This window comes from Macadamia integrifolia, chromosome 9 (assembly GCF_013358625.1).
Source record: "Macadamia integrifolia cultivar HAES 741 chromosome 9, SCU_Mint_v3, whole genome shotgun sequence".
NCBI classification, from domain to species: domain Eukaryota; kingdom Viridiplantae; phylum Streptophyta; class Magnoliopsida; order Proteales; family Proteaceae; genus Macadamia; species Macadamia integrifolia.
In genome coordinates this window covers 29,950,102-29,963,211 of record NC_056565.1, presented here as the reverse complement: position 1 = coordinate 29,963,211, position 13,110 = coordinate 29,950,102, and the positions used below count along the sequence as shown (strand labels likewise).

Genomic DNA, 13,110 nt, shown 5'->3' with positions numbered 1-13,110 from the left:
CTCTTTAAGTTTTAATATTTTTCAAAATATCGATTTTAATCAAAGTAGATTTTCATTTCGACTCCTATGATCACGGGCAGTAGAGAAATTTTTTCCATAATAAATATCCTTAGATCAAGGTTTTAAAATTTAGGATCGATATAAATTGATATCGATTCAGATCAGTATCGAGTCATTTGGGATCATACAGATTTACCCTAGTTTTTTTGTTTAAATCAGTGTTATATATATATATATAGTATCAAACATGTTCTCAAGTATCGATATGGGATTGTTCATATCAATTGTATCGTATCAATAATGGCTGAGACCGATATCGATATTTGAGTGATCCAGATCGATTACATGTTTCGTTTCACAATAAAGAAAATGTACTTTTACCAGGGGATTAGTAGTGGATCCATCAAGAATTGAGATCGGTCTTGATCAATACCAAATGTTCGAAGAAATTTCAACTAATTCGATTATTGACTTCTAAAAATATGCATTATATGATCTTTCCCTTCTTGTTATGTGATTGGGAGATTCTTATCGGCGAAAAAAATGATTGAGGGGCAAATTTTCCTTTCCCTTCTTGTTAAATGATTGGGGGATTCTTCCAATATATATATATATATATATATAATTGGGTAATAAATTTTTCCTTTCTCTCATACGTTTACTGAGAAACTTTTCATTCTTTTCTTTTATTTAACTATTCCTCTTTCATCTTCTTCTTTTTTTCTTTTTTTAATTGTTTAATCAATAATAATTTTTTTTTTATTTTAGTCTTTGTTCGCACAATTAGATCGATATATATCAATTGACATGATACCGTTACGAGCTTAGTTATGAGTTAGCCATTATTGGGTTGAGTTAATACAGGTAGGTGTAGTGGTAGAAATTGTAACTAAATAGTAAGTGAATTAGGTAGGTGTGGAACCGTTGCCTCTCTTATGTAGTCTATGTATTAACAAATAGAATGAAAAAAGAATATCAAGAAGATAATTACTTAAATTTTCTCTTAAAGAGAAGGACGTCCGGCTTCGTCCGTTTATCCAAGAGGTTGGCTGCCTCCCAATAATCCAGTCCCCACCTTATTTCTATTTTCTCTCATTTTCATTTTCTTTATCATCTTTTTTCTTTATTTTGTCTCTAATCGCCTATGCATGTAATAGTGGTATCAGAGCCAATGAATCACCCACCTCTGCGACAGAAGATTCATGATCTTCAAACAAAGAATTTTTCCCTTGTTGGATGAAATTTTGAATATATATATATATATATATATATTAGCATTGTCTGAGAAATTCAATTCCATAATTGCAGCACCACTGCACCCAGAACAACAAAGAAAGGAAAAAAAATAAAGAAAAATAAGAAAGAGAAGAAGTAGAAAAAAAAAAAAAAAAAAAAAAAAAAAAAAAAAAGCAAAAGAAGATAATAAACAAGGAGAAGAAGAAAAGGAAACCGCAAAGTAAATCCTTCACCATCTTCTTTATTTTCCAACCGTACATGTTGGGGAGGCTCTCCATCTTAATTTGAGACCAGATGAAGCTATTTGAGTAATTCCAAGGAGATTTGAAATCCGGGTGAGATTATTTTTTATATTTTATTTTATCTTTCTCCCTTAAGGACATAGGAATTTTTAAGTGGGGTGGAATGTTCCATGCTTAGTTATGAGTTAGCCGTTATTGGGTTAAATTAGTGCATGTAAGTGTAGTAGTAAAAATTGTAACTAAATGATAAATCAATTAGGTAGGTGTGTAACCCTTGCCTTTCTTATGTAGCATATTTATTAGTAAATAGAGTAAAGAAAGAATATCAAGAAGATAATTATTTGAATTTTCTCTTAAAGAGAAGGATGTCCGACTCCTTCCATAAAGCAAAGAGGTTGGTTGCCTCCCAATTAGCCAATCCCCACTTGATTCTTATTTTCTCTCCTTTTCTTTTTTCTTATTTCTCTATTTTGTCTTTACTTGGCTATGCACGTAATATATATAGATCTGATATGGGACACTGACTTTTCATGGCACTATATGGCCAAATCGCCGCCATGGCACCAAATTTCCATATCGTTAAATTGTAATATCGCTATATTGATCGTTATCAAATTATATGGGATGATACCAATCGATATCAATTTACTAATATTTTATTATTTATTTTTTTATTCATATTATATTGGTATTAGCTGAGACTGATATGTAAAATCATTGTGTGATATGGGGTTAAAAAAGTAGATTAAAAAAAAAGAAGATGATGACAAAAGGAAGAGTTTTCAAGTATGGCTACAGAGGCGGGGAGGGATTACAATGCTTCAAATAGTGGGGCTTTTGGTCTTTTTAACCCCTATAGTTAGGAGTGCAACTATGGTGGAGCACAAGCCTTTTAGCCTAAGAAATAAGGAGAAAAGAAAGTTGCTTGATCATGTGGCCTTATGGTCTGTTAAAGTGTTTAGACCCACATCGATTCTAAGTCGAAAATTCTCTTTTTTCATTTATCTATGAATACCTCATCTCATTAGATCAGTCATTTGATATGAAAATTTACATGTTATCAAAGCGGGTTCTCTTCAGTTTTGTTCGGTATTGTCCTCCCTAACCATGTCCACGTGTAAGATGGTTCCGGTCGCCATCTACCAACACGTGAGGGGAATGTAACATGTTTAGTCCCACATCGATTCTGAGTGGAAAATTCTCTTTCCTCATTTATCTGTGAACACTTCATTTCACTAGATCGGTCTTTTGAGATGAAAATTTATATGCCCAAACAGAGGAGTGTATGAAATACCATCCCACCCCTTGTGAAATAAAAATTCCTATGAGTGTTGATGCCCTTATATGCTCTCATTGGCCCTGCATTGGTGCAAGGGCCATTTGATCTCTTGCCAATAAGAAAATCTGAAGAGTTCTCTATCCGGTAGCGTTGCTCCCTGTACCATCATAGGGCTAATAAGCACACTTGAAAATATCACTAGTGTGCGCATTTCCACTTTTGATGATAGATGGGGTGGTTATTTCACCTCTCTATTTAGCTAGCATCACCCACCCTTGTGAGGTGATTAACATTAATTATTTATTTTTTTATTTTTGATGAAAAAGAGCAAATATATTATACAAACATTACACAGATATACAACCGGTAGTGTCCTCATTAAGGCACCCTAGACTAACCAGATTACCCATAGTCCTTAAATACATCATAGAAGGATCAGTTTCCCTGCATTTATACAAGTACTTGAGCTTACCATATTTAACATATTTTTTCCAAAATGTCCCAAAACAATGTAAAGACGAACAACTATTTAATGGTGTCGGAATAAGCTAAAGTAAACTCTTAGAGGAGAACTAAACTTCAGTACTAGTCTAACCCTTAAGTCACCATACATAGACCATGCATAATCCCTGTAGTTTCAATAGCCTCCAAAGATAAGGATAAAGCGATACCCATGGTAAGTGCCTGAAATTGACCTTGATATAGAATACCATACAGCCAAAAAGATTTTGTTCCCAAAAGATTAGAAAAACTAGTGCAAACTAAGACATGACATGGCAGAAAGGGAATAGTTAAATGTCTTTTCAAGTGGATCTCAAGATGATCTGTAATGGATGAAATATCAGCATTAGAGTCAAATTCCTGAAACAAATTTAAGTCTGATATCCAACAATTAATCTTTTGAAGAAGCAAAACTAGATTAACATTATTGATGATATCAAGCACTTAAGTTCTTTTCTTCGTAGTTGTTCTTTCCATTTTATTCTTATGAAGATTGATGGTATAGTTGCTCCTTGGCTAGGAAAGCCCTTTTGTGTGCTTGCGAAACAGTTTAGCCATTATCCTCTCCTTGGCTATTTGATATTTGTAACATGGATATCGAGTGTTGGACACACCTTAATAAATAATATTTTTTTCTGCTAGAAAGAAAATTGCCCCTCTGTGTGTGGGCACAACCGCCACACTATTGTGTCCACACACTCTTACTAGTGAGATGAGATCCCTATATATATATACTAGGCCCCGTTTGTTTAGAGAGGAGTTTTGGGTGAGGATGTCTAATTACTGGATCTCACATGGTGGTGGGGTTAAAGGTAGGATAAGTAAAGTTGGAGAAAAGTTGGACTTTCCCACCGCAACCTTGTTTGGTTAGCACATAGATGTAGGGGAGAGAGAGCATGAGGAATGAAGAAAGAGAGCCGTTAATTGCAATGACTTCCCACCCCACTTTGGAAGGGAATGGGGGTGTTTTCAATTGATAATTTTATTTTAATTTTTGGGGTAGAACATGATTTTCATTTCAGTTGATCGAAAATTGTTCTAGTTACAGGGAATGGCATATTTTCCTAATTTTTTTGGGTACATATTTAAAAATAGAGAACGGGAAAGGGAACGGGTGGCGATGGTGCAAGGCAGGTTTGCAAGGAAGAGAGAGTGGTGGGGTTCTTTCATTGGACGGAAAGAAGGAAGAGGAAATTAAAAAAAAAAAAAAAAAAGGTGTTGGGGGTTTGTAGAAACACCACTCTAAAAGCGATGTAGAAGATAATGGAAAAATAAAAACAAACAATGCACTCAGGTTTACGAGGTTCAACAAGATTGCCTACATCCTCAGTGAGATAAAATTCTATTTCATCATCAATGGAGAATAGAATTACAGTGCTCGTCCTCAAACCTCTTAGAATTGCTTACAAAGAAAGTAACTCTCGTTACAAATATATAGCGAAAAACTCTAGCTAATACCGAAAAGTAACAAACTTCCCTTAAATAAAAAATTCAGACGGGGCTGCACCCAGCATTCTGCCCCTTGCAACCCCTACTGTTACACTGCCTAATCGGTCTAATTTGAACTATTGTGATAGGCCTCGGATTGGAGATCGAAAGTACGATCGGGTTTTGGCTCGTAGCTACACATTACCGAAGGGGTAAAAATGACCCCACATGTTCATGCATTTCATGCCTCTCAAACTGAAGTGGATTCATACCTTTCGATCTCAGACGGTAAGTGACCCGACTCCCCACACTTGATTTCTGGCACGCATCATAATTGTCAAAAAACCTTGGGCATGTCCTAGGGCAACCACCCGTGCGAGACCAACCCTAAGACAACAAGCTGTCAAGACAGTAGGCTATCTTGACCACCAGAAACAAGCCACCGGAAGTAGCCTGGGCATGAATCCGGTGCCTATTTCAGGTGGATACACTGGTTGCTATCGAGGTTCCGATGCCCATGGGTCCCGCCACTAGAATCGTAAATGGTTTCAGATGATCCCAAATCATCCTCCATGTTGTTGTATGGTTGTCCTTGTTGGCAACTCGGCCACGTGGCGGTGATGACATGGCCAGTTTGGGTGACGTGGATGAAAATGATGACATGACAGTGTCCAGTGTCACCGATGAGATAACAGAGCAGCTTGGTATGCATGGAGTGGTTTAATGCATCATTAATAGGTGGTGCGGGTTTCTGGGTCAAAACTGGCAAAATTAGCCTATTTACGATCGAGGGCATTTTCGGCAATGAAAATGATATTTTTGGAAGATCGGTTCTTCATGAAAAAGATAGATTGTAATTTTCCTAGTCCAGTGCATTTGATTTCGTCACATTCCGATACCGTATGAAGAAGTTACGGCATTTATGGCAGTCGAGGATAGTTTCGGCATTGAAGATGATTTTTTTAAAGGAAGTGTTCTACATGTAACAATACGACAAAAATACAATCTTTCCAACGGTTCTGATTTCATTGCATTCCGATTGCGTATGAGAAAGATACGTCATTGGAAATGTGTAGGGGCATTTTGGTCTTTTTACATGGATGATTCAGATGATTGAGTCTTCTGAAAAGTCGTAGAGCATCCAGTTACGATTCCAACGCACTTCGTTTCATATCGATCGGATATCGTATGAAAAAGTTATAAGCGTTTCCGTAAAGTCGGTTCGAAAATCCAAACCGAAAATCCATCAGTTGCTCTCGGTGTTGGGTGGGTTTTTCGGAATTTATTTTTGAAATTCGAAGGGCTTTTGTGTAATTTAAAGATTTTGAAGGTCTGAGTTGCAAGGGGTCTTTAAGCACTGAAACATATGGAGGCAGGGGCTTGATTGTAATAAAGAGGAGTATAGGGAAGTGAAATGGACGGCCAAGATTCGACCACGTAGGCTTGATGCCCATCCAAAGGCTGCTGAGATTTTGGTGTGATATGGACGAGATAGATGCTTGCACGTGGGATTTGATTGGTTAGATGCATAATTCTTGATGCACTGGCGCTACACTATATCAAGGTATGTTATTGTGTTTCGCGCGTGTATAGAAGGTATAAAAAAGATTCCGATCTTAATGATCTCATGAAATCTGATTAAAGCCATCATGGAAGATTCGGATCCAACGGTCAATATGTATTTTCACTTTTTGTGAGTGGGAGACAAGCTCCCTTAAAATCCGGAAAAGCAACCAATCATAGATCGACAACACTTCTGACGATGTCAGCGCCTACGTCATGATGACGTCATCGAGATTCAAATCTAACGGTTTGGATCTATTGTCCGTTGGTTTAATCGGACGGCTTGGATTATAAGATCTCTTATATGAGATCTACGGTCAGATTTCGCCCCTGTTGCGCGAGCCGCCGGTGTAGCCTACGCCACCCGTACGAAGATTCCATTTCAGGCTATCTCATTGCTCCAACTTCAAAAGGTCATATCTTCCTCATTTTAAGTCGGATTTGAGTGATTCAAGTTGGGAATTCTTCATCTCTCCGAGCTCTACACATCAGAGGGAAGAAATCAGGCAGAGGGCTTGCTGAGGTGGTCGGAAAAACGAGTTGAAGCTCGTGGAAGGCTAAAGGTTTGAATGAAAGACTTCCATCCTCTTGCACTTCATTCATAGCCACCATTAGAGGCTTAGGAAGCTGCTGGAAACCAAGGTAGCAAGTCATATTGGTTGTTGCCAAGAGAAAAGAAAAGAAAAGAGAAGAGAAGAGAAGAGAAGAAGAGGGAAATAGAGAAGAAGTTTTTTCCTCTCTTTATGTGTGTGTGAATGTGAATGTGAATGCCATTGTTGCTCCATGAAAGTAAAGACAAGGAGAAAAGAAAGAAGAAGAACCTAGAATTTGGTTCTTGTGAGTTGCTTCAAGAAACCCAAGTGCCAACCGGGGTTGAAGCATTGGCGGCACCGAGACAACGTGGTTGTGGTCCGCATCAAGTGGAGATTGACATTATTGCATCTCCGACGGTTACTCCTTGCCAAGGTAACCTCAATTTTGCCAAATTTCCATTATTATAAATCATTGTAGGCAAGATGTTTGATAAAATGCCTAAGTGATAGTTGTAGTCTATTTGGGGGAAATTTGCATGTATGAGTGCTTCACTATAGGGCATTGTTATAAGCCCAATTTAATTGTATTATTTATTGTGTGCTTAGTGGGTGCTAAGCACCGGGAGTGGGTGCTCCCGTGTAGTGGGTGCTACACATTGTATCGGCACTACGAGTGCCATCTCAGCTTCGGCTTGAGAAAATTGGGTGTGGGTGCTCCCGACTGTGGGTGCAGTCAAAAGTAGTGTATTGAGTAGGTACGAAGCCTTTACAGGCACTACTCCGGGGATGTAGGCAAATTGCCGAACCTCGTAAAGACCCTGTGTTGTGGGTGCTTGTTGTTTGCATTTGATATTGAAGTGCGTGGAATGTGGAATGGGTGTGCATACTTGGAAGTGCCTATGAGAGGCTGAGTGTGCATACGACTGTGTGCAAACAGGGACAGGTATATCAGGTTCTTCTTGGCCAGACATCAGACAGGTTTTTAGGTATCAGAATTGAACTCACTGATTCACCCCCCTCTCAGTGACTGCCGGGTTACAACACTCCATACCTTCCTCTTGATGTGAACACCTTATGGACCTAAATGTGTGGGTCTTCGTGACCTGAAACTCATTTTAACCTGATTGGTTCAAAAGAGGCCCCAACCAAACGGACCCTAAGGCCCAACGTAAGTTATAAGTTGGGAAATGAGGATTCATTTCCTCATTTTCCTTGTGCCCAACGTAGGAGAGGAGAGAAAGAGGAGAGGAAGAAGAAGAAGCAGAGGAAGGAGAAGGGGATTGAAGGCCTACCTTAGTACCAGCTACCGCCTTCTTGTTGGAATCGCTACCAAAGGTAAGTACAACCTCCCATGCCCCTCTCTCTTTATATTTCGACCTAGAAAAATCTAGGAATTGATGGAATCTTAGTGTACACATCATGTTAGGACTATAGGATGGGTGTTCTACCCTCTCGGTATTGTTGCCGAGCTCAAACCAAGCTCGGTGAGCTCCTGTAACATGTAATGCCAAAAGACCAACTAAAGTTTCAATCGTTCGATAGACGTATCTCCCAAATGGCTCAGTGGAATTGGAATTTTCTTGGCTTAGAATGATGCTAAAAACATCCCCTACAAACTCCACAGAACAAATCCCGACGATTGAGCACAAGCTAGAAAGCCCTAATTCAAGTTGGAACTTTCTGTGTCCACCGAAAATATGGCACAGGAAGCACTGTAGCTGTTTTCAGTGGGTTGTTTCCGATGGACAAATGAGCCTAATGTGCTCTCTGTCACCTCCACTAGAAATAAGACTAATATTTCCAGTGGAAATGCCCTGTTTCTAGTGGGTGCTTCCTGTGACAGTAGTGTCACCTAAGAATTGTGTTTGTACCCTTTGGGGTGACCTGTGTGGGTCCCTCCCGATGTTTCTGAAGCGTACTGATGTATGATTTCCTTGTGTCTAGGACAGTGACGTGCATATGCCCCGAAGCCAAAATTGAATTGATCAATCGATGGTTGTACTTGAACCCAAACACAACCGATCGTAAAATAGGTGAGGGATGGATTGTGTTTATTTTTAAAATGTTTATTATGTATTAAATTGCTCACATGCTTAGAATTATATGTTTAATTGAAATTTTCATTTTATGATCATGATATTAATTGTATGGAATGTATGACGGGATCTGGTGTGGCCAAGGTGGTACCAGTACCGTGATCGTCGTATGTATATTGGATGTGTGTGTGTGTGTGTGTGAGACAAAATCCGACGTGGTCGAGGTGGTACCAGTGTCTTGATTGCCGTATGTATGTTGCATTCACGCATTGATTATGTGCATTAGAGTTAGTTGTAATCGTGGGTTATACTTTGTGGCCAAGGTCTTGCTGGTATCATGTACCCCAGGACTACATTTGGAAATGGATATGCTTCATGGTCGAGGTCTTGCTAGTGTTGCATAGTCCATACTCAACTGTGATATGTATGCTAGATTAGATAAACGATCTCGGGTTTCACTTTGTAGCCAAGGTCTCTCTGGTATCGTATACCCGGGACTGTATTTGGAGATGGATTACACTTTGTGGCCGAGGTCTCTCCGGTATCATGTAATCCATACTAACTGTATCATTATGAAGGCATATAGTATGCATATGGCTAGGTATCACTCCCTATGCTACATACCCTTGCCAACAGGGGTTGAGGTATCGGACAATTCATTGTGGTATGTTTGATGAACATGCCCAAAGTGCCACTCCCGTGGTACGATGTGATTGTTGTCAGAGGCAGGAACCTATTCGGCGCGACCGACGTGTTACCGATGCCGTGATTGCCAGGAGGGGGTTATCAGGGTTTTACTGGGTAACCGATGGTTTGCATCACCACATAGTCGATGTCGTTTCTGAGACGAGGGATACAGCCTAATGCACCGCAGTAGCATTTACCAGCCTTAGTTTGTATTGTTAGGTGGATAATAAATAAATGAACGGCATCATGAGTATCATGGACTATGTGTTTAATTTTCGCAATCATGCATCATAAATTACTACTGCTATTAATTTACTTGGATGTGCTTGACCCCATCCCTCACTGAGCGAGTTGGAAAGCTCACACCACGTATACACCCCCTTTTAGATGATGATGCAGGTATCGTGGTGCCGGTGGCAGGTGATCCAATATCTTTTGGGTCGGAGTATGGTGTGGTGTAAGCGACTAGTGGATACTAGAAACGGAGGAGCACGACTAGGACTGTGCTTGTGACCACTGTGCTTATGCCGCACCGTGAGGTTATATATCATATTTTGATATTTTTGGATATAGTTGTGGATTGTATATATTCTTGAGGTATAAGTATATGCCATGTTGAATGTAACATAATAACCTGGTTATTGCTATTATATTACCATTAGATGTTTCGCCATTTTAAATTATAATTCCGCTACTATACTCTGATTCCGCTGTATATGTTAGTTTGTGTTGTGAGATTGTGAAAATGTTAAGGTACTGCTATTAGAGATCCTGATATGTCATAAGACAGGTACGTGTCTTACTCACACCGCCGGTATTCCTAATTGTAAGATTGGTCTGTCGGGAGAGGGGTGTGACACCTATGACCTACTTACCAGTAAATGGGATCCCTGTTCTATCAAGGACATGTACCAGTACTCCCTAGATTAAACTGTGACATAATACAAAACATTGTACACCAATAGAATTTGTGATAGTTTTTTTAACTTTTATTATATGACGATCTCATAAATGTTTTTAACAAGATAACTCACAATTGTAAAACATAATTTATTCTTACCGGCTTTGTAAATCTATTTTTATTAAATAGACCTACGTAATTCCCTTTCTTTTTTTTTAAAGGAAGAATGGAAAATTTCTTGAGGAACGGGCGGAGACCACGTATTGACAGCAGGAACATAATTCAGTGCCCATTTACAACATGAATGAATACGTCACCACAAACGTCAACTTGAGCTAATCCTTCACTTTATAGTGTTCCTGTTACGGTTTCTTCACTCACTCCTTCCATAGCCCATCACTAGCTTCCAGATCTCTATCTATAGCAACCACTGAGTCCCTAACTCACTCTCTTCAATGTCTCAACTTCATTTCCTCGTCATATCATTTCCTGCTCAAAGCCACATAAACCCAGCTCTTCAATTCGCCAAACGCCTCTTACGCACTGGTGCCCATGTCACCTTCGTCACCAGCGTCTCCGCCCGCCGTCGTATGACCAAAACCACCGCCATCGATGGCCTAATCTACGCTTCCTTCTCAGATGGCTACGACGATGTCTTCTTACCCAGCGACGACTTCATTAACTATATGGCTCAACTCAAACGCTGCAGCTCCCAAGCTCTCACCGACTTAACCCTGGCAGCCGCTGCTAACGAACGCCGCCCGGTGACATGCATCTTCTACAACTTCCTCCTTTCATGGGTTGCTGAGCTGGCCCGTAACCTGCAAGTGCCATCCGCTGTACTATGGATTCAACCCGCCGCCCTTCTTAACCTCTACTACTACTACTTCAATGGGTATAGTGATCTCATCCATGGAAATACCAATGACCCTTCTTTTTCCATAGAATTGCCAGGACTACCACTCCTCACTTCCAAAGACCTGCCTTCCTTTCTCCTTCCTTCAGATGATAATGCGTCTCACCCTCACGTTATGCCTTTCGTCCAAGAACTCTTTCAGAACTTAGAGAAAGAAACCAAGGCAAGAGTTTTGGTTAACTCATTTGAAGCCTTAGAAGTTGAAGCTTTGAGAGCAATTGACAAGTTTAGTATAGCTGCGATCGGACCATTGATCCCGTCGGCTTTCTTAGATGGGAAGGACTCTTTGGATACTTCATTTGGTGGAGATATGATGATCAGTAGCTCGAGGGATTACATGGATTGGTTGAATTCAAAGCCGGAAGCATCAGTAGTTTATGTATCTTTTGGAACCACGTCGGTGTTATCGGAGGATCAGGTGAGGGAGATCGCGAATGGGTTATTAGGAAGCCGGCGACCCTTCTTGTGGGTCATCCGGCCACCTAATGGAAAAGAAGAAGTTGAGATAGTGGAGAACATGGAAGAGTTAAAGAAATCTGGAATGATGGTCCCTTGGTGTTCACAGGTGGAGGTTCTTTGTCACCCTTCAATTGGATGCTTTGTGACACACTGTGGTTGGAATTCGACGTTGGAGGGTTTGGTTGCCGGAGTTCCGATGGTGATGTTTCCCCAGTGGTCGGATCAAGCGACGAATGCGAAACTGATCAAGGATGTTTGGAAGACAGGTTTGAGGTTGGATTTGAATGAGGAAGGGTTGGTTGAAGGAGATGAGATTAAGAGGTGTGTGGAAATAGTGATGGAAAGAGGAGAAAGTGGTGAAGAGATGAGAAGGAACGCTAAGAGATGGAAAGAGTTGGCAAGGGAGGCTGTGATGGACGGTGGTTCGTCGGATAAGAACCTTCAAGCATTAGTTGATGAGGTTCGTTTGATTGTTGCAGAGCCTGCCTTATAATGTGAGAAGAAATTGGAACATTTGGATGCTTTGGTTCGTATAAAGTGTATGGTCAAAAATGACCCACTGAATGATAGGCGGTGGAAAAGAATTTTCTTCGTATATTATTTCCTATTATTTATAAGAAATAATTTATAAAAATAATTTTGTGATGAGAAATAGATATTATTTGCTATTTTATCCAAGTGATTGACTAGTCTAACTGGCGCATTTTTCATGGGTGGTCCAAAGTTGTAACTGGTTCCTGGATCGATGAACTAGTAGACCCCTAGGCCTATCCGAACCACTTAGGGGAAGGTAATGATGGAGTTTTCATTAAAAAAAAAAAAAAAGGGAAGGTCGTGATGGAATGGACCCCGGTTCTATAACGGATGCCATTGTTTTGTATTCTGTCATAGTTTAATCTAGGAAGTATTGATGCAGTGCCTCGACAAGTAGAACGACGGTCTTGTTAGCCAGTTAGCGAGCCGTGGGGGTTGTAAGGGGGGCTGCAGCCCCCTTCATAGCGGCTCTATTTGAGGGTAACTGTGTATTTTTCGGATTAGCAGCCGTCCTTCATAGCGGCTCTATTTGAGGCCAGTTGTATATTTTTCAGATTAGGTTTTTTTTGCTATATATTTGTAGCGAGAGTTTCTTTCTCTATAATGCAAGCAATACTGAGAGGTTTGAAGACGAACGCTGTAACCCTATTCTCCATTGATAGTGAAGTAGGATCTCCTCTCACTGAGGAGGTAGGCAACCTTGCCGAACCTCGTAAAACAGTGTGCATTGTCTGTTATGTTTTTTATTATCTTCTGCATTGTTTTAGGGTTGCGTTTCTACAATTGGATCTTACT

General features: G+C 40.0%; 1 protein-coding gene across 1 annotated transcript; it reads left to right on the top strand.

Moving 5' to 3' along the window:
- The first annotated feature begins 10,661 nt into the window (after positions 1-10,661).
- LOC122088516 (phloretin 4'-O-glucosyltransferase-like) lies at positions 10,662-12,376 on the top strand. The gene has a single exon (XM_042657805.1). The coding sequence runs from the start codon at positions 10,862-10,864 to the stop codon at positions 12,272-12,274; it is 1,413 nt and encodes a 470-aa protein (XP_042513739.1). The 5' UTR covers positions 10,662-10,861; the 3' UTR covers positions 12,275-12,376.
- Positions 12,377-13,110: the final 734 nt, after the last annotated feature.

Excerpts from the sequence above, each read along its gene's own strand:
- LOC122088516 (XM_042657805.1), top strand. The coding sequence starts at position 10,862 with ATGTCTCAACTTCATTTCCTCGTCATATCATTTCCTGCTCAAAGCCAC.